Source organism: Callithrix jacchus, chromosome 10 (assembly GCF_049354715.1).
Source record: "Callithrix jacchus isolate 240 chromosome 10, calJac240_pri, whole genome shotgun sequence".
Taxonomy (NCBI): domain Eukaryota; kingdom Metazoa; phylum Chordata; class Mammalia; order Primates; family Cebidae; genus Callithrix; species Callithrix jacchus.
In genome coordinates, this window is record NC_133511.1 from 66,136,584 (window position 1) to 66,158,703 (window position 22,120).

The 22,120-nt window shown below is 39.5% G+C and overlaps 1 protein-coding gene across 1 annotated transcript in view; it reads right to left on the reverse strand.

Annotated features, from left to right (window-relative positions):
- Positions 1 to 22,120, reverse strand: part of RNF169 (ring finger protein 169) — a 92,915-nt gene that overhangs the window by 17,693 nt on the left and 53,102 nt on the right. Inside the window, exon 4 of the mRNA XM_035265464.3 lies at positions 17,895 to 18,013. Within this exon, the coding sequence (XP_035121355.1) occupies positions 17,895 to 18,013 (119 nt within the window). The remainder of the gene's footprint in view (positions 1 to 17,894; positions 18,014 to 22,120) is intronic.

The window sequence follows — 22,120 nt, forward strand, 5'->3', positions numbered from 1 at the left end:
CATGTGTTCTTATCATTCGACTCCTGCTTTATAAATGAGAACATGCGGTGTTTGGTTTTCTGTTCCTGTGTTTGCTGAGGATGTTGCCTTTCGCCTTCATCTATGCTCCTGCAAATGACATAATCTTCTTCCTTTTAACGGCTGCATAGTATTCCATTGGGGGTATACGTACCACATTTTCTTTATTCAGTCTATAACTGGAGGGTATGTAGGTTGGTTTCATGTCCTTGCTGTTGTGAACAGTGTTGCAATGAAGATACACATGCATGTATTTTTATAAGAGAATGATATATATTCCTTTGCGTATATACCTAGTAATGAAATTGCCAAGTCAAATGGTATTTCTGCCTCTAGGTTTTTTGAGGAATCTCCACACTGTTTTCCACAATGCTTGAACTAATTTACACTCCCATCAACAGTGTAAGTGTTCCTTTTTATCCACAACCTTGCCCGCATCTGTTTTTTGACTTTTTAGTAATAGCCATTCTGACTGCTGTGAGATGGTATCTCATTATGGTTTTGATTTCCATTTCTCTAATGATCAGTGATGTTGAGCTCTTTTTCATATCTTTGTTGGCCACATGTATGTCTTTTTTTGAGAAGTATATATTCATCCACTGCCCACTTTTTAATGAGGTGTCTTTTTGAAAAAAAAATCTGCTTAAGTTCCTTGTTGATGCTGAATGTTAGACCTTTGTCAGATGGATGGGTGGATTGCAAAAATTTTCTCCCATTCTATAGGTTGTCTATTCACTCTGATGATAGTTTCTTTTGCTGTGCAGAAGCTCTTTAGTTTACTAGATCTCATTTGTCAATTTTGCTTTTGCTGCAATTACTTTTGGCATATTTGTCATGAGATATTTGCTCATATATATGGTCCTGAATGGTATTGCCTAGATTTTCTTCTAGGGTTTTTATAGTTTTGGGTTTTACATTTCAGTCTTTAATCCATCTTGAGTTCATTTCTTTATGATGTAAGGAAGGGGTGCAGTTTCAATTTTCTGCATCTGGCTAACCAGTTCTCCCAGCATCACTTATTAAACAGGAAATTCTTTTCCCATTGTTTGTTTTTATCAGGTTTATCTAAGATCAGACGGTTGTAGGTGTGTGGTCTTATTTCTGGATTCTCTATTCTGTTCCATTGGTCTAAGTGTCTGTTCTTGTACCAATACAAGCTGTTTTGGTTACAGTAGCCTTGTAGTATAGTTTGAAGTTGGATAGTTTGATTCCTCTGGCTTTTTTCTTTTTGCTTAGAATTGTCTTGGCTATTCAGGTTCCATACGAATTTTAATATAGTTTTGGTTCCACATGAACTTTTAAATAGTTTTTCCTAATTCTGTGAAGAATGTCAATGGTAGTTTAATGTGAATAGCATTGAATCTATAAGTTGCTTTGGGCAGTAGGGCCATTTTAACGTTATTAATTCTTCCTATCCATGAGCATGCAATTTGTTTGTGTCGTCTCTGATTTCTCTGAGCAGTGGTTTGTAGTTCTCCTTGAAGAGGTCCTGCCTTCCCTTGTTAGCTGTATTTCTAGGTATTTTATACTTTTTGTGCCAATTCTGAATGGGAGTTCATTCATGATTTGGCTCTCTGGTTGCCTGCTACCAGTGTATAGGAATGCTAATGATTTCTGTACAATGATTTTGTATCCTGAGATTTTGCTAAAGTTACTTATCAGATTAAGAAGCTTTTGGGTTGAGATGATGGTGTTTTCTAGATATAAATCATGTCATCAGCAAACAAAGATAGTATGACTTCCTCTCTTCCTATTTGAATACCCTTTCTTTCTCTTACCCGACTGTCCTGGCTAGAACTTCCTAGTGGTGAGAGAGGGCATCCTTCTTTTGTGCCTATTTCAGGAGAATGCTTCCAGCTTTTGCCCATTCAGGATGCTATTGGCTGTGGGTCTGTCAGATATGGCTCTTATTATTTTGAGGTGTGTTTGTTCAATACCTAGTTTATTCAGAGTTTTTAACATGAAGGGATGCTGAATTTTATGGAAGGCCTTTCTACATCTGTTGGGCTAATCATGTAGTTTTGTCTTTAGTTCTGTTTATGTGAAGAATCACATTTACTGATTTGCACTATGTTGAAACAACCTTGCCAGGTGACATCTCATCTTGAATTATAACCCCTGTAACAGATTCACAAAGAGATGGTCTGGAATTGGAATTTATGTTTAAAAGGGAAGCAGAGCATAAATATTTGGAAAATTTGCAGTCTGAGAGAGCAACAGAAAACAAAAACTCAGCTGCATAAATTTGCATAAGTAATGAAGAGCCAAATGTTAACCACCAAGACAATGGGGAAAATGTCTCCAGGGCATGTCAGAAGTCTTTACATCAAGCCCTCCCATCACAGACCCGGAAAGCTAGGAGGAGAAAATGTTGCTTTGTGAGTCTCAGAACTTGGTGCCCATGCCCCAGTTGTGGTTTAAAGGGCCAATGTACAGATCAGGACATTGTTTCAGAGGGTTCAACCCCCAACCCTTGGTGGCTTACATGTTGTTTTGGGCCTGTGGGTGCACAAAAGTGAAGAAATAAGGTTTGGGAACTTCCAACTAGATTACAAAGGATGTATGGAAATACCTGGATGTCCAGGCAGAAGTCTGCTGCAGGGGTGGAGCCCTCACGGAAAACCTCTGCTAGGGCAGTGTGGAAGGGAAATGTGGGGTTGGGGCCCCCACACCAAGTCCCCATTGGGGCACTGCCTCATGGAGCTGTAAAAAACCAGACCCGGCTGGGCGCGGTGGCTCAAGCCTGTAATCCCAGCACTTTGGAAGGCTGAGGCGGGTGGATCACGAGGTCAAGAGATCAAGACCATCCTGGTCAGCATGGTGAAACCCAGTCTCTACTAAAAAATACAAAAAATTAGCTGGGCATGGTGGCGCGTGCCTGTAGTCCCAGCTACTCGGGAGGCTGAGGCAGGAGAATTGCCTGAACCTGGGAGGCGGAGGCTGCAGTGAGCCGAGATCACGCCATTGCACTCCAGCCTGGGTAACAAGAGCGAAACTGTCTCCAAAAATAAAAAAAAACCAGACCCAAGAATGGTAGATCCACCAACAGCTTGCACTGTGTGCCTGAAAAAGCCATAGACATTGAATGCCAGCCCATGAAATCAGCCAGCAGGGGAAATGTACCCTGCAAAGCCAAAGGGGCAGAGCTGCTCAAGACCTCTTGCATCAGGATGACCTGGATGTGAGATGTGAAGTCAAAGCAGATCATTTCACGGCTTTAAGATTTGGCCACCCTGCTGGATTTTGGACTTTGCATGGGGCCTGTAGCCCCTTCCTTTTGGCCAATTTCTCCCATTTGGAATAGGTGTATTTACCCAATGCCCATACCCTTATTTTATATATAAAGTAACTAACTTGTTCTCGATTTTACAGGCTCATAGGCAGCAGGGACTTCAGGTGAGAGTTTGTACTTGGACTTTTGGATTAATGCTGAAATGTGTTAAGATTTTGGGGGACTGTTGGAAAGGCTTGATTGTGTTTTGAAATGTGAGGACATGAGACTTAGGAGGAGTCAATCTCCCAGTGATATGGCTGGAATGATATGGTTAGGCTTTGTGTTCCCACCCGTATCTCATCTTGAATTATAAACCCCATATTCCCCATGTGTCACGGGAGAGTCCAGGTGGTGGTAACCAAATCACAGAGATGGTTTTCCCCATGCTGTTCTCATGATGGTGAGTTCTCATGAGATCTGATCATTTTATTTATTTATGAGATGGGGTCTTGCTTGTCACCCAGGCTGGGGTGCAATGGCTCAATCCTGGCTGTGACATCCACCTCCCAGGTTCAAGCAATTCTCATGTCTCAGCCTCTGGAGTAGCTGGGATTACAGGCAGATGTCAGCACATCTGGCTTTTTTTTTTTTTTTAGTACAAATGGGGTTTCACTATGCCGGGTTTCACTATGGTGGCCAGGCTGATCTTGAACTCCTGACCTCAAGTGATCTGCCCACCTTGGCCTCCCAACGTGCTGGGATTACAGGTGTGAGTCATTGCTCCTGGCTAAGATCTGATGGTTTTATGAGGGCCTCCTCCCCCTTCATTCATTCATTCACTCCCACCTGCCACCTTGTGAAGAAGGTGCCTACTTTGCCTTCTGCCATTATTGTAAGTTTTATGAGGCCTCCCCAGCCACATGGAACTGTGAGTCAATTAAACTTCTTTTCTTTATATTCTTTGTCTCTTTTGATCTTTGTTGCTTTAAAGTCTATTTTATCAGAGATGAGAATTGCAACTCCTGCTTTTTTTTTGCTTTCCATTAGCTTGGTAAATCTTCCTCCATCCCTTTATTTTGAGCCTTTGTGTATCCTTGCATGTGAGATGGGTTTCCTGGATACAGCACATCGATGGGTTTTGGATTTTTATCCAATTTGCCAGCCTGTGTCTTTTGATTGGTGCATTTAGTCCATTTACATTTAGGGTTAATATTGTTATGTGTGAATTTGATACTGCCATTTTGATGCTAAGTGGCTGTTTTGCCTATTAGTTGTTGTAGATTCTTCATTATGTTGATGCTCTTTAGCATTCAGTGTGATTTTGGAATGGCTGGTACTGGTTGATCCTTTCTATGTGTAGTGCCTCTTTTAGGAGCTCTTGTAAAGCAGGCTGGTGGTGACAAAATCTCTGAGTACTTGCTTGTTCGCAAAGGATTTTATTTTTCCTTCACTTCTGAAGCTCAGTTTGGCTGGATATGAAATTCTGGGTTGAAAGTTCTTTTCTTTAAGAATGTTGAATATTGGCCCCCACTCTCTTCTGGCTTGTAGTGTTTCTGCCGAGAGATCTGCTGTGAGTCTGATGGGCTTCCCTTTGTGGGTGACCCGACCTTTCTCTCTGGCTGCCCTTAGTATTCTCTCCTTTATTTCAACCCTATTGAATCTGACGATTATGTGCCTTGGGGTTGCTCTTCTTGCGGAATATCTTTGTGGCGTACTCTAAATTTCCTGCAATTGAGTGTTGGCCTGTCTTGTTAGGTGGGGGAAATTTTCCTGGATGATGTCCTGAAGAGTATTTTCCAGCTTGGATTCATTCTCTTCGTTCCCTTCTGGTACACCTATCAAACATAGGTTAGGTCTTTTCACATAGTCCCACATTTCTTGGAGACTTTGTTCATTCCTTTTTGCGCTTTTTTCTCTGATCTTGGTTTCTCGTTTTATTTCATTGAGTTGGTCTTCGACTTCAGATATTCTTTCTTCTGCTTGGTCGATTCGGCTATTGAAACTTGTGCATGCTTCACGAAGTTCTTGTATTGTGTTTTTCAGCTCCTTTAATTCATTCATGTTCCTCTCTAAGTTATCCATTCTTGTTATCATTTCCTCGAATCTTTTTTCAAATCTTTTTTCAAGGTTCTTAGTTTCTTTGCATTGATTTAATACATGATCTTTTAGCTCATAAAAGTTTCTCATTATCCATCTTCTGAAGTCTAATTCCGTCATTTCGTCGCAGTCATTCTCCATCCAGCTTTGTTCCCTTGCTGGTGAGGAGTTTTGGTCCTTTCTAGGAGGCGAGGTGTTCTGGTTTCGGGTGTTTTCCTCCTTTTTGCGCTGGTTTCTTCCCATCTTTGTGGATTTGTCCGCTGGTCGTCTGCGTAGTTGCTGACTTTTCGATTGGGTCTCTGAGTGGACACCCTGAATGTTGATGATGAAGTATTTCTGTTGCTTGGTTTTCCTTCTACCAGTCTAGCCCCTTCTCTGTATGACTGCTGAGGTCCGCTCCAGACCCTGCTTGTCTGGGGTGCACCTCTAGCAGCTGTGGCACAGCGAGGGATGCTACCAGTTTCTTTTTCTGCTATCTTTGTCCCAGGATGGTGCCTGCCTAATGTCAGTCTTTTGGATATAGAGGGGTCAGGGAGCTGCTTGAGGAGACAGTTTGTACTTTATAGGGGCTTAATTGCTGAGCTGTGAGCTCTGTTTTCATTCAGGGCTGTTAGGCTGCTATGTTTGATTCTGCTGCAACAGAGCTCATTAAAAAAACCCTTTTTTTTCTCAAATGCTCTGTGTTGAGGGGTTTGGGCTTTATTGTTGGATGTCCGTTGAGGTCCTGCCCAGCTAGGACGCAGACTAGCCACTGTTTGCCTGCCGAGGCTCCGCCCTGCTGTTGTGAGGCTCGCCCTGGCTCTGCTGTTCGGCTGTTCTCTGCCACGCCCTGCGGCGGAGTCTCTCTGTTGTAGCGGGTTGCCTTGGCAACGGCAGGCTGCGTCAGCAGGGGGCGTGTATCTCAGTAGGGATGGGTTGCCTTGGCAATGGCTGGCTGCGTCAGCAGTGGGCGTGTATCTCAGTTGGGGCGGGTTGCCTCGGTAATGGTGGCCGCCCCTCCCCCTCAGAGCGTCTCGGGCCGTCTGCACGGGGCTTGTTTGAAATCGCGGTTTTGTTCGTCCCACTGGGCCAACCCTAACGTTCTGTTCCTGCAATACCCTGGGCTGGCCCACTGTCCAAGTCTAGCTCAGTCTCAAGTCCAGCCCTCTCACGTCTCCAGTTGCCGGTTCAACGGGGCACCCGGACAAGCGCGCCCTGTGGGGAGCGCTGGGTAGGGCCGGCTGCTGCCACCCCGGCTGCCGGCTTCGCCAGGCGGAATATTTGCCTGGCGTCCCGCGTCTCCTCTTCACTTGGGAATTTCCCCGTTCCGTGGGCAACAAAGATCAGTCTGGAAATGCAGCTCAGACTCACCTCTCCACAGACACGAGAACTCCAATCCTGGGTTGTTCTCACAGCGCCATCTTGAGTCCTCCCCCCTCAATAAAGTATTTTTAAATTAAAGTATGTTTGTTTTCTAAACATAGTGCTACTGCCCACTTAATAGGCTACAGTATAGTGTAAATCTAACTTTTATGTGCACTGGGAAATCCAAAAATTTGTGTTACTCACTTTACTATAATATTTGCTTTATTGCAGTGGTCTGTAACTGAACCTGCAATATCTTTGAGGCATGCCTGGACCTTTTCTGTTCCTCAGTTCCTACATTAGTGCCTTCTTTTATGTTAGATATTTCTCAGTGTACCATTTTGATTCCCTTCTTGTATTTTTTACTATGCATGTTTTTAATTTTCTTGGTGGCCCAATTATAATGAACATCTTAATTTATTAATATAATCTATTTGAAATTAACACCAGCAACTTAGTTTCAATAGTATACAAAAAAGTTGCTCCTATATAACTTGCACTCTTTTATAGTTACTATAACACATTGCATATTTATGTATTGTGTGACTATCAACAGATCTGTAATTGTTATTTTATACAGTTATCTTTTAAATTATTTTTAAAAAGGAGTTACAAACCATGTTAATACTTATTTTTACATTTACTTATATAGTTACCTTTATTGGTGTTATTTCTTTGTGCGTATTTAAAGAAAGCATCCTGTCATTTCAGTGAATTTCCTTAAGCATTTCTTGCAAGTAGGCTGACTAATAAGAAACTGTCAGTTTTTGTTTATCTGGGAATCTTTTAATTTCTCCCTTAATTTTGATGGATATATTTGCTGAATACAGAATTTGTGGTTGACAGTTACAGCTTTGTTTTTTTTCTTTCAGCACTTTGAATGTATCACACCACTAACTTTTTTTTTTTTGAGACAGAGTCTCACTCTGTTGCCAAGCTGGGGTGCAATGGTGCCATCTTACCTCCCTGCAATCTCCACCTCCTGGGTTCAAACAATTCTTGTGCCTCAGCCTCCTGAGTAGCTGGGACTACAGGTGCGTGCCACCATGCCCAGCTAATTTTCTCTTTTTAGTAGAGATGGTGCTTCCCCATGATGCCCAGGCTGGTCTTGAACTCCTGAGTTAATGCAAGCTGCCCTCCTTGGCCTCCCAAAGTGCTGGGATTATAGGCATGAGCCATGGCGTCCGTCTAGTCACCACTGCCTTTTTGCCTCCATAATTTCTGATTAGAAACCAGCTGTTAATTTCATGAACTGTTAATCTAATGGCCTGAAGCAATGAGCTGTTAAGGCTCATAAGCAGTTAACGGTTTGACTCTATCTTGCTATTTTCAGGATTCTGTTTGGCTTTCAACAGTTTGATTATAATGTGTCTTGGTTTCAATGTATGCTACTTTGGAGTCACAATATATTGATACTTACGTCTTTCACTAAATTTGGTTAGTGTTTGGTCATTATTACTTCAAATATTCTTTCTGCCTCTTTCTCTCTCTCTTTCTGGGACTCCCATTTTGTGTATATTGGTACACTTAATGGTGTCTCACATATTTCTTAGGCTCTGTTCATTTTTCTTTATTCTTTTTTCTTTCTGTTCCTCAGATTGGATAATCTCAATTGACCTATCTTCAAATTAGTTGGTTATTCTGCCTGTTCAAATCTGTTCTTTCTGTCACTGTACTTTTCAGCTCCAGAATTTCTATTTGATTGCTTTTTCATAATTTCTATCTCTTTATTGATACTGTCTACTTAGGACATTGTTTTTCATGGTTTCCTTTAGTTCTTGAGCATATGAATTAAAGTCCACATAAAAATCTCAATGTCTGGGCTTCCTTTGGGACAGTTTTTATCAGTTTCTTTTTTTCTTGTGTATGGGTCATTGTTTCTTATCATGCCTCAGATTTTTTGCATTTTGAATATTATAAGGTGGCAACTATGAAAATCAGATTCTCTCCCTCTCCTGGGTTTGTTGTTGCTGTCTGTTGTAGCTGTTATTTGTTCAGTGACTTTTTTAAACTAATTTCATAAAGTCTATTTTTTGTCACATGTAGCCAATGAATTTTCAATTTTCTGTTGATAGCTTAGTGGTCAGTTAGTGATCTGACAGTTTCCTTAGATGCGAATATTCCAGTGTTTTTTCTCTTTTCTTTTTTTTTTTTTTTTAAGACAGGGTCTCACTCTCTTGCCTAGGCTGGAGTGGAGTGGGTATAATCACGGCTCACTACAGTCTCTCTCTCCTTGGCTCAAGAGATCCTCCCACTCCAGCCTCCTGAATAGCTGGGACTACAGGCATGTATCACTATGCTCAGCTGATTTTTAAAATTTTTAGTAGAGCCAAGGTCTCAGTATGTTGCCCAGGATGGTCTCAAACTCCAGAGCTCAAGCAATCCTCCCACCTCAGACTCTCAAAGTGCTAGGATTACAGGCATGAGTCACCATGCTCAGCCAGGTGTTTTTTTGCAGATTGAGACTGTTTATTAGCTGTAAACTTTTGATTAGTTTCCAGAGGTCCAATAAAGGTGATGCTCGCTGTTTTTACGAATTTATTACTGCTTTTATGGAAGGCTTCTGGAGTTCCCTGCTCTGCCAATTTTGCTGTCATCATGCAAAGTATCTTTTGAGAAACTGATGAGATATATTTAAATTATAAAGCAAGAAAGGTGTTTTATTACCATGACACTACTCAAAAGACCAAACAGTACTTCTAGCAACATGCAGTATAAATCTGGACACTAACAGTCACTAAAATCATGAATGTAAAAATATTATATAAAACATAAACATAACATACAGATAATATTACTGTTGTTATTGTAGCATCTGGTCAGGGGAACAGTCTTCAAAATGCCAATGCAGAATAGTCAAGAGCAATAAACCTGATAATGTTCTTAGGATTTAAAGTGCCTAAACAATAATTTCACTAAAAAAATGAAGGCAGTAACTACTCCTTCCTCTTTTGTACAGAGACCATTTCTGTATCCTCAAACCCTAACATAGTGCCTGGCATATAGTGAATGTATTCAAGAAATTTCTTATAAATACATAAAAATAACCTCTCTCTATTCCTTAAGGAAAAGAAAGAAAGAATTTCTATCCCTTAAGGGAAAGAAAGAAAAGGTCAACACTTATTAGGAACCCATTATCTGTCAGGCACTGCGCTAAGTGTTTTAAATATATTGCATCTCGTTTAACGAACACAGACAACTCTATAACATAGGTATCATCATCACCAATTTATAGACAGAGAAATGAGAGAAGTGATCTTTCCAAGGTCACATGGCTGAAATAAATTATTTAAACCTACAGTATCTCTATAATTCTAAGGCCTGTGCTAAGGCCTGTGCTGTTTGCACCACAGCATACTGATCTAACTTACTCTGCTCTGCCCCAGAACAGACTCAAAACATCTAGAGAAGCTCTGTCTATCTGAACATATAATGAAGTCATAAACAAGAGAAAGCAGCATTGTCTGAAAAGCAACTTGCTTAAAATTTCCACTGCCAAGAGACCAGATGGTTTCTGGGATGTCTAGTTAGGCTAAAAATATCCTCGCCCACAATGAGTTTGATTTACAAACAAAGAAAAGCAGGGGTAGCCAGCATAAACATGCAGCTGGAAAGCTAGAAGATTTAATGCGTACAAAATACTGCTTAGAGGGTTTCAAATGGCCATAGGGTTTCAAATGGCCATACAAGACCTAAAAAGTTAGATAGTTTATGCTCTCAATTGCTAGCTCATTATTCTCTCTGTCTCTCACAAACCTACAACATACTAGTTTCTTAATCATACCTTCAGGTCTGACAGAGCTGAGTCCCACCAAGAAGCTAAAGGTTGGAGAGGACCCTCTTTTTCCAACCTCTGACCTGAAAGACCCTTCCCATCCTCCTCTCCACATTGTCACACACCTCCATCTCCTTCCTCTCCCTCTCCCCCGCCCCTCCCTCTCCACTCCCTCTCTCTCCCCCATTCCTTCCCTCCCTCTGTCCCCTCTCCTCTCTCTCTCTCTCTCTCTCTCTCTCTCTCTCTCTCTCTCTCACACACACACACACACACACACACACACAGACACACACACCCTGGAGTGAAACCCAGAGGCTTCAGAGGCTTCCTTAGACCTTGGAGCAGCTGCTATGCATCCAGAAATGGGTACGATTTTATTACAATCTAGGTTATCTGCCTTGCCTATACTAGTATTCTTTTTATATTTTTAGGTATACAATATAATGTTTTTTAGTATATTCACAGTTATTTAACCAACACTACTATTAATTTTAGAACATTTGTTACCTCAAAAGGAACCCCATACCCTTTAGCTACCACCCTCAAATCCCTCTTCCTCCAGCCCTAAGCAACAACTCATGTATTTTATGTCTCTGCGTATTTGCCTATTCTGGACACACACTAGTATTCTTTTACTGATGGATAGGAACGCTTGTTTCCATAGCTTTATTCAAAAAGGCCTAACATAATGCAAAAGGATTTGAATTCTCCTAAATAAGAAATAACTGGACAGAGTCTCACTTTTCTCTGTAGCAACCATGTATTTTTTTTTTTTTTTTTTTTTTTTGAGACGGAGTTTCGCTCTTGTTACCCAGGCTGGAGTGCAATGGCATGATCTCGGCTCACCGCAACCTCCGCCTCCTGGGTTCAGGCAATTCTCCTGCCTCAGCCTCCTGAGTAGCTGGGATTACAGGCACGCGCCACCATGCCCAGCTAATTTTTTGTATTTTTAGTAGAGACAGGGTTTCACCGTGTTGACCAGGATGGTCTCGATCTCTTGACCTCTTGATCCACCCGCCTCGGCCTCCCAAAGTGCTGGGATTACAGGCTTGAGCCACCGTGCCCGGCCGTATTTTTTTTTTAACAATGAAGGGTATAAATTACTTTTTTTTAAACGGAAGGAAAGCGGCCTTCTATTGCAAAGGTAGATAATTACAAGACACATATTTAAGTGCAGGGCCTTTTGTCACAGAGCTCTGATAATGGTCTGACAGAAAGAATATAGATTTGGAGTAAAAATAACTGGGTTCCAATTCCATCTCTGTACTCTACTGAGTTGAAAGAAAGGTTCTTGGATGAGTCACTTAACCTCTTTGAATTGCAGTTTCCTTCACTGTAAAATAGTAATATTACACATTTTGCAAAATGAATGTGAGAATTAAATGACATAAGGTATGCTAAGAACTCAACATGGCCGAGAGTCCAAGGAAGCACTGGGAAAAGACTAGCTCCTGACACTATCCGTCGTGAAAATTCCAGGCTTTTCTGAAGACTATGAGAATATTTTTGTTCTAAAATGGCAGAGATATTACTGACACCTCTAAAATCTGCCATTCTTCTTAAGCTCCACATTGCTTCTCTTTAAGATATCTTTCTTTTCCAGTTATTTTCTATTACTTTAAGATTTGTCCTCTTAATAAGCAGGCTGGTAGCCACTTGACTCTTTCCAATTCCTTTATCTCTCCCTCAACACACACACACACACACACACACACACACACACACACACGCTTGATTTGTTCCACTTCCTTTATCTCTCACTTAAAACACACACACACACAGAGCCATCAAGCTTCGCCATTTCAACTCACCACTTCATTTTCTTCTCATATCTCCTCTTCCTCAAGCCACTGTTTGACTATTACCAACACACAATTTGTTAAGTCTGATCTTTACTGTTACAACTTCCTAACTGTCCCCACCCCCTTTTCTTTTCATGCCCTGACCTCATTTACTCCGTCCTTCAAAACTCTGGTTGAAGCCACCTCTAGACATTTCCATTTTAAAGGATGAATCTTGAGAAACCACAGAGCAACCTTCCTGCCCTAGCTTCTAGGTAAAGCATAATCCTCTGCATTTTACATAGATGAAACTGAAAGAGAGCCAACTGATTTTACCCAGGGTCACACTGCTACTTCTTCCCTAGAACTCCGCCCCTTAGTTCTCTGAATCTGTTTCTTTTCCTCAACCCTGAAACTAGTCTTCCAATATCACATCACTTACGTGTCTGCTTGGTTTCTGTTACCTGAACGCTTCTGTAGTTCATTTGTAAATTTTAAGGAAAAGGGACCTATTTCCCAGAGGGTCTTCATATTTCAATTTACTCTACAACTAACTAGACCTGTGTTTATATCTCTGAGTCTGCCAGTAAGTCTCTGTCTATATCTCTCCTGATACATACTCCTTATAGAAAGCACAGCCACTTCAAGTCCTTTGAATTGCCACACTCTGAGCCACCAGCAACTAAGGCTTAAAAGTATCCGGACATTAGAAAACAAAATGATGTAGCTATGGTTAATTTTACTAAGTAGAACACAGATCTTTCTTTTACAGCATCTATAAAATGTATCAACATAAGCTATTGCTAAAGCATTCAGAGGCTAAAAAGCAACTTCAGAGTATAAAAATTTTATCAATGTGGTCACCAGACTTCCCCCTAAATCCCATAGTAATCCTATGGAATCTAATCTAAAAAACAGCCATCAGCCAATCTGTCCCTTCAGTGCTCCTAGAGCCCTCTCTTCCAGAGGCCTTCTGGTGTAAGTTTGACAGCTGGTTCCGACAAAGACCCAGTTTAACCTACCGACAGGCACAAGGCCTGTCTTATTCAAACATGCCGCAAATATTTACTGAGCTCTTACTATGGGCCAGGCATTGTACTAAGTACTATAACGATGAACAAGATGCTATCCCTGCCTTCAACGAGTTTAAAGTCTAGAGAAGAAGATGAACAGAGGCAGCATGAGGATCTATAAGAAGGTATGGAGTTGGTAGAAAGAGCAGTAAACTCAGAGCCATGAAACCTCGGCTCTAACTCAGTTTCCTCCTGTTTGAGCAGTCTAAGATTTGGCAAGCCATGTTCTCTCTCTGGGCTTTAGTCTTCCATTTATAAAACAAATGGACTAAAAAGATGATATTTAAGGTCCTTTTCAGCTATTAGTCTATGTTCCAAAAGAAGGTAAAATTGCAGAAGCAGCAGCAGCAATATCCGCTGAAGACTTAGCATATGCCAGAAATCTTACTAGAAACCATTTACTTAAGATGCAATTTTTGTATGAAGTGGTATTACCGGCATTACTACATCACTTTAAAAAGAAAAAAACTGGAAGGAAGACTGGTTTAATTATGTTTCTTTGTACAGTTATACTCTATTTACAAGAAGAATCTAAAGTGATTTATGGTAAAAATACATAAAGACTAAGCCTTAATGAGAAATAAAGACCACAATAAGTAATAAATGTAAGAAGGGTACAACAAAAATTACTTTTTAAAAATTAACAGGCCATGTCAGAAAGCCATGGTAACTGAATTGAATCCTATCCTAAACCTAACTTGCCTGACAGCCAAAGAAAAGAGGGAAATGCAACTACACATGGAGCTCTTAGGAGAAAAGAAGATACTAGCCCAAAAAATCTTTTTCATGTCGAGATATAAGACGAACTGCAACCATGTGTTTAGTTTGTTTCTCATGGGGAAGCAGGAAGTGAGAAATGAAGGGAAAAAATTTTTTTTAAATAATTAATTAAACCAGTTTTCAAATACTTAAACATTTAACTTTACAATTATATATCCTACTTATGGTTCACATTCATATTTTTCAATTAACACATACTTTGTGATTAACCTAGCAACAATCTTGGGTAAACTATCTGCCTATTTAGGAAAAAAAATTCATTTTCAAAGGATGTATAACTTCATTAAGGCAGGTGAATCACGAGGTCAAGACATCGAGACCATCCTGGTCAACATGGTGAAACCCCGTCTCTACTAAAAAAAAAATACAAAAAATTAGCTGGGCATGGTGGCGCATGCCTGTAATCCCAGCTACTCAGGAGGCTGAGGCAGGAGAATTGCCTGAACCCAGGAGGCGGAGGTTGCGGTGAGCCGAGATCGCGCCATTGCACTCCAGCCTGGGTAACAAGAGCAAAACTCTGCCTCAAAAAAAAGAAAAAAAAGGAGAGAAAAAAAAAAGAACTTCATTAATATGGCTACAAAGCCCTCTTTACTTTGATTTGTTTTTCAAATGGAAACAGATTGACCCACTGGCAAGACTTACAGAAGCTACTGAGGCATTCCTTCCAAAATAATCACCTCATCAGTCATGCCTATTCACCCTTACCTCCAGGCTTTTGTGCTTAAGAAAGAAAAGTTTATAAAGTAAACAGGAAAAACAATGGCAGATTCATTTGATTCAAGTACAGGTATAAAACCTTTAAGTTTTTACACATTCTTTAGAAGAATTTGCAGGGAAAAAAAACCTACTGTTGTTGCTTTAACAGACAGAAAAAAACAAAATTATAATTTTAATCATTTTTAAGTATACAGTTACATTGTTATACAACTATCACTATGCTAATTCTTTCTGAATATGTCCCTCTGCTACATCTTATTGTCAGCATTAGTAATTCTGTATTGTTTTCCTAAATATAATTTGAAACTGAAACTTAATGTTTTCTTATTTAAGGAAAGGGCATATTCTAAATAAGAGATGAAATTTACAGTATTACTATAATTGATTTTGCAAACTAAGGTTTCCATGACATCAGTAAGCTATTTCCTAAAAAGAAACCCTTATTACTAAACCCAACTGTCTTGATAACTATACTAACAATTAAACCTCGGTTGTTTGAAAGAAAGTAAGTCCCAAAACCCAAAAATGGGTAATACTGATTATAAGCATTTCTTAACAGCAAAATCTTCAGTGAATATTTTCCTATTAGTTCCTTTGTGTCTCAATGATATAGAACATGGTCAAGGATGGGCTAGAAGAGGAAAAGAAGGTATTTAAGAGATATTCCAGAACCACTTATAATCAAAAGCACACTCCTCCACATAGGCTTTGAAATTTTGTTCATTAGAAAATAATTTTTTGTGGTAGGAATTTCTAAGTAATGAAATATTAACCTGCTACCCCTCTTTTAAAAGAATGAATTACAGGGTATAAGAGACTGGAATTACTGATAAGCAATTTGCCCATCAGTATCTACTGCAACTAACTGGGGCAATTGTCCCTTGGTATCATATTTGGATTTTAATATAAATTTTTTCTAAGTTGTTTTAAATTATGAGATATTAATTAATCACAGATTTCATAAAACAATATTTATTGGCTTCAGGGAATATTTATTGTCACTTGATAGGAAAGAAAAATTTGATCTTTTTCTCTTTTCAGTAGATCCCTCTTAGAATCATTAAAATATGTCTCCTATGAATTGGGGGAAAATCCATACATACAACCAGGAGCTGACAATTTTTAGTCAAGCAATCTTGATTTTTTTTTATTTAACTTTAGAAGGCATCTATAGTTCAAGTTCAAACAATGCAAGAGTCCCGTCTTCATCATGAATAGAAGAAAGGACATTGGCTTACTTACTGGGCCCTGTTTACATCAAGCAAGCCTAAATGACTATGCTACAGTGGCCATTTAATAAATGTCAAATGAGTGAATAAATATTCTGAGAGGTACTTTCTTGGGAAAAGAGCTGCCATTACCTAGAGAAAGGGAAGCATTTAAGGGAAAGGGAGATTCAGTGAGTTTTACTCTCAGAAATAACAGGAAAATCAGACTACTCTCAAAGAACATACACACACAAAAAAAGATTCTGAAATTAAAACTGTATAAAGGATCATAATAGGAAGCATTTTATAGTATTTTTAAACTTTGGTAGCTTCTTTTTGTCATACTTATGAGTAACTAGGAGTAAAAGCCTTATGATAGAAAGGGTCTATCTAGCTGTGGACAGGCACAGTGGCTCACACCTATAATCCCAGCACTTTGGGAAGCTGAGGCAGGTGGATCTCTTGAGCCCAGGAGTTCCAGACCAGCCTGGGGAACATGGCGACATCCCATCTCTATACAAAATACAGAAAACAAAATTAGCTGGGCATGGTGGCACACACCTGCAGTTCCAGCTACTCAGGAGGCTCAGATGGAAAACTGCCTGAACCCAGGATGGCAAGGCTGCAGTGAGCAATGATTATACCCCAGCTTAGGCAACAGAGAGAAAGATCCTGTCTCAAAAAAAAAAAAGAAAGAAAGAAAAAAAAAAAAAAAAGAAAAGGTCTGGTTGTGTATTCACAGGAGCAGCCAGAAAGAGAGATCTACTAAATAATACTGGTGGGAAGGAAGAGCTGAACCCTAGAGGTAAGGGTGACCAATACCAGCTTTCAGCAAAAAAGAAAATGAACTGGGGTAAAGATTGTGTCTTTGGCCAGACACAGTGGCTCACACCTATAATCCCAGCACTTTAGGAGGCTTAAGCATGCGGACTGCTTGAGCCCAGGAGTTCAAGAACAGCCCGGGCAACATAGGCAATAATTTGTCTCTACACAAATATTCTCAAAAATTAGCCAGGCATGGTGGCACACACCTATGGTCTCAGCTATTCAGGAGGCTGAAGTGGGAGGATTGCTTGAGCCCAGGAGATTGAGGCTACAGTGAACCATGACTGCCCAACTGTACTCCAGCCTGGGTAACAGAGTGAGATACTGTCTCAGAAAACAACAACAACAACAAAACAGATTGTATCTTTACACGTGTATATTAAAACAGAGCATCATATGTAGCAGCGGTTCACAAGATGTCTGCTGAATGAATGTATGCATGACTCCTTCCTTCCTTCCTCCATTTCTTCTTCCCTTCCTTTCCTTCCTCCCTTCTATCTATTCATCTTTCCTTTCTTCCTCCTAGTCCTTTATTATCCTTCTAGCACCGATCATCCATCCAATTTCTTCTTCCTTTCCTTCCAGGGCCTACAAAGTCTAAAGGATCAAGACATTCCTTGACAAGGGTCTTAAAAACTTTTCAGTTTGCCCTCTTGAAACCTATAAAGATATTTTTTAGGTCTAGGCATCGAAAAGAAAATAAGTTCTGGCCTCACTTCCTCCTAAGAACTTTAAAGTCCAGATGTAGAGTCCTGTGGATACTGTCAGACTGTAGAAGACTTTGTTGTTTCCTCCCAAAATAAAAGGGTCACACTTGGCAGCAGAGCAATTAGCACAATCCTACCCTGAGGATGTCAGAAATGGGTAAATATTACTTTTTTTGAAAATTTCAGGTCAGCCCTGTCTCCAGTAGTCCATATTTGAAAACCAATTCCCACCTCTTTTCTCCCCTTCCACCTCCCCACCAAAGTAGCTACAATGAATCCCTTTGCTCTCCCAGTCCCTTTTACCTCATATCCCAAAACCAAAGAACCCTGACTGAATTCATCATCAGTCTCTTACCCTGCCAGGAAAGCTAGGGAGTAGGAGTTGTTCTTGGAAACAAATGCTGAGCGATGTGTCTGTGTCATCTGGCCTCGAGAAGGTTCTTCATTCTCTGAATCTGAGAGACGTGCAGGACACTGGCAGGGAGACAAGAGACACAACATTGTCCATTTGGAGTCCCAAGGAAGATCTACTCTAGCTATAGGTTCAAATCTCACTTCTCTGTGAGCTCCAACCTATGTTTCCAGCTGCCTCCTGGAGATACCAATCTCAAATGTAGTTCAAATTAAATATATCCAATATCAAACTCACTATATTTCTCTTCTGTAAGCCCCATCATCAACCAATCTAGAAAACTAAATGCTATCTATTTCTGTCCCTTACTTCTAATTCACGGTAACATTTGGATAGCAGCTTTAGGTACTCCCAACACTTTTAAATATTTTATTTCATTTACGGTTTACATCACTCTCATTAAAAACCGGGATGATTATGTCTTTTACAGACAGCAAACTGAGGCTCAGAGTAGTTAATTTGCCTGTAATTACAGGGTTAATAAATGGATAATTTAACTTAAATTAAGAGCATTAGTCTCCAAATTGTCTCCATGCTATTTCCACTCTATTCTATTCTACTTCTAAAATGTCTCTTGGATCTAACTCTTCCCATTTATATTCATTGTAATTGCCTTACCTTAGATTTTCATTATCTTTTGCCTGGACTACTGCAATAATTTTCTTACTGGTCTTATTCTCTTCAGACTTTCATCTCTCTAAAACCCTCCATCTCTCTAACACCACCAAGAATTATCTTTCCAGCACACAGAACCCTATCACTCCCTTGCTTAACTGCTGGTAACTTCAGGGTAAAGTCCAACTGCCGCAGCGTGATACTATAACCTTCACAAACTAGACCTAACCTTTCATGGCTTTTCCCCCTACCAGTTCCCACACATGGAACTCTCTGAGCTCTAGTACAACCAAACTACTTTTTCTCTCCACGTGTACCACAGTCTTTCAAGACCTCTATCTACTCTTTTGGATATGCTACACCCTTTGCCTAAAATTCCGTCTGCACTCTCTGCCTACAAAATACTCATTGGCCTTTCAGAGTCATCTAAAATGCCACTTTTTCTGCAAAGGCTTCCAAATTATCCTAGAGTTAGTTCTTCCATCTTGTTTATATCCATTCATTTATCTTTGTTTTACTTTGGAGTCCCTTTTTAGAGTCTTTCCAATTACATTAGAAATGTTCTAGAGGTATATCTTTTACATATAATATAATGAAGTTTTGCCTCATTATTCAACATGAAAGTCTTTTTCTTTTAATGGATAGCAACTAATCACAATGAAATGTAGCTTCCTGTTTAGGGGTCTGTTCTGCCTTATGCAGCCCTGTGAGAGCAAGTGACCCTCTTTTTAAAACACTTCCAATCCATTATACAGTAGGTAAATAAAAACTGTCTAATCAACTGATTAGATCAACCAGTTATCTAATGATCAAATGATTATCAAACTGAGAGTTGTAGATGTAAGCACACAAGGCATCATATGGCTCCGAGTACCCTGCATTCCTGAATTGCTTTGTTATTCTCTAGGCTGATAGGCACAGCAATACAACAGACTATATTTCCTAATAGTTGGCCTTCAAGAGAGATTTGAAGAATTGCAATTTACAGAGAGGCCTTTCAGTTTTGTAGAGTATGGTTCCTCAGAGAACCCTGTTGTACAAAATATGCAATGAAGAAACTTTAATAGCACTAACTCATTACCAAATTTTATAATATTCTCTTCTCAACTCTAGAAAAAAGAAAAGCTTGGATACCAATAGACTCAACAGGGAATAAATAATGGCAATTTCTGTCTATATAAGCCTCTCTTCATAATTAATTCAGTACCAAGTAAAAAGTATGCAAATCCCATCTCAGTTAGCTATCCCTGTCACTGTGGGTTAGTTGCTTTATCTTTCTGAGCCTCAGTTTCCTTATCTGTAAAATAAAGATTGCTCTGTCTACTATACAGACTGTGAGAAGACATTAAAAACACCTAGAGTATATTAGCTAATAAATAAGTGCTCAAAAAGATAGATTTTATTTGTATTAACTTCAAAATTATTAATCTTTTAAGAACAATTCAGTTTTCTAATAGATATATGCCAAGTTCCTTTCAATTATTACAAAATAAATTACATTAGAAATAAATAACTAATTGTTTAGACAAAAGCTATCCCACCCATCTACATTTCTATTCCCAATATTTACCCCTCGTCTTTCATCTTTGATAAAAATAAGCCCCAAAGCACTATGGATTCCTAAAATTGTACAAAGAATGCATAAATTAAATTCTTGCAGTGGCATCTAAAACAATGTTGTGCCAAAAAAAAGTAGAAGAGTGATAATATTCAAAGTTGGCAAAGTGTGGGGAAATCAGTTTAGTACTCCTCATATACTACTGGTGGAAGTATAATAAATCTCTAAGAAATATAAACCTTCTAGAGGGCAGTTGTGTAATAAACACCAAAAATGTTAAAAAGAACACTCCTTTTGACCTGGTCCTTCTACTTCTAGTATATTCTACTAATTAGAGAGAGAGAGAGAGAGAGAGAGAGAGAGAGAACTAGATTCCATCATAATGGGGTTTAAGATAGCAAAATATAAAAAAAAACCAAAACTTAAATTCTACAGTCCAGAATATCAGGAGACCACTGGATAATGATCACCAGATTCTTTATTTACACAAAAAAACAGGCCAGGTATGGTGGCTCACACCTATAATCCCAGCACTTTGGGAGACTAAGGTGGGCGGATCATGAGGTCAAGAGATCCAGACCATCCTGGCCAACATGGTGAAACCTTGTCTCTACTAAAAATACAAAACTTAACCAGGTGTGGTGGCACACGCCTGTAGTCCCAGCTACTCGAGAGGCTGAGGCAGGAGACTAGCTTGAACCTGGGAGGTAGAGGTTGCAGTGAACCGAGATAGCACCACTGCACTCCAGCCTGGGAGACAGAGCAAGACTCCATCTCATAAACAACAACAACAAAACAGTATGAATACTAGGTTACATTTTCTGAAAAGAAAAACAATATATGGTATGTATTTACATGTTCTTAAAAAAGAAGTCTATAAGGATATGCACCAAAACATTTATAGGGATCATTTCTAGGTTGTGGGATGACAAATAATTTTTCACTTTTTGCTTTATAATCTTTAGTATAATTGCTGTATCAAATTGTTTTCTAATAATCTGCATTATTATTAAATTAAATGTACCATAACAAGTTATAATAAATTAAACATGGTGCCCATTTTATTTCCATTCTTAAAAAAATAAGATGATAATCTGCTCCTAGAGTAAGCTCCTTTCTCCTTCCATTCAAATTTAATTTCATAAACATGTATCAAACGCTTCCAATGTGTAAGGTACTACAGGAGATTTTTTAAATGGGTAATAAGACATTTCCTATACTCAGCAAATCTACAATCTAGTAGAGAAACAGAAACACACAAAAAACCATGATGAAAAGGAAAATGAGAGAACTCTTGTAAAAGTTACAAAGTGAGGGTTTGGGAGAGTGGCTGATGGGAGTGGAGAAACAGAGGAGGAATCCCTATAGGTTTCATGAATGTAACAGCTTTTGAACTGGACATGAAGGATAAATAGCCTTCTCACAGTTCAGCTGCATGGCATTTCAATGAGATGTAAATGCAAGAGCAAAAACCTTGAAAGGGAAAGCAGTGTCTGTGCATTTAGGGGAAAGCAAATATATACTCCTTAGAGTTTCGGGGTATAAGCAAGGATAAAAAGACAAGCTAGAATCACACTGAGGACCTAAATGTTGGGGTAAAGAATCCTCATTTAATTTCACAGGAAAAGGAGTCACTGAAGTTTTAAGGACAGGAAAGTGAAATGATCAGTCTCACTCTAACCACAATAGTTTCTATATAAAAAAATAATCTCTTAGTCAGCTTTCTTAAGATTCTTTTGGGTCTCAATTTGAATGTAGTCTTGACCAAACTAAATGGAATTATTTGCCCAACACCAAAAACTCTTAAATTAGAGCCACTTAAAAATCCTCAAAAATATAAAAGCAGCCCAGGCACACTGGCTCATGCCTGTAATCTAACACTTTGGAAAGCCAAGGTGGGAGGATCCCTTGAGCCCAGGAGTTTGAGACAAGCCTGGCAACACAGGGACACCCTCTTCTCTACAAAATAATAAAAATAAAATAAAAGCTGCCCAGC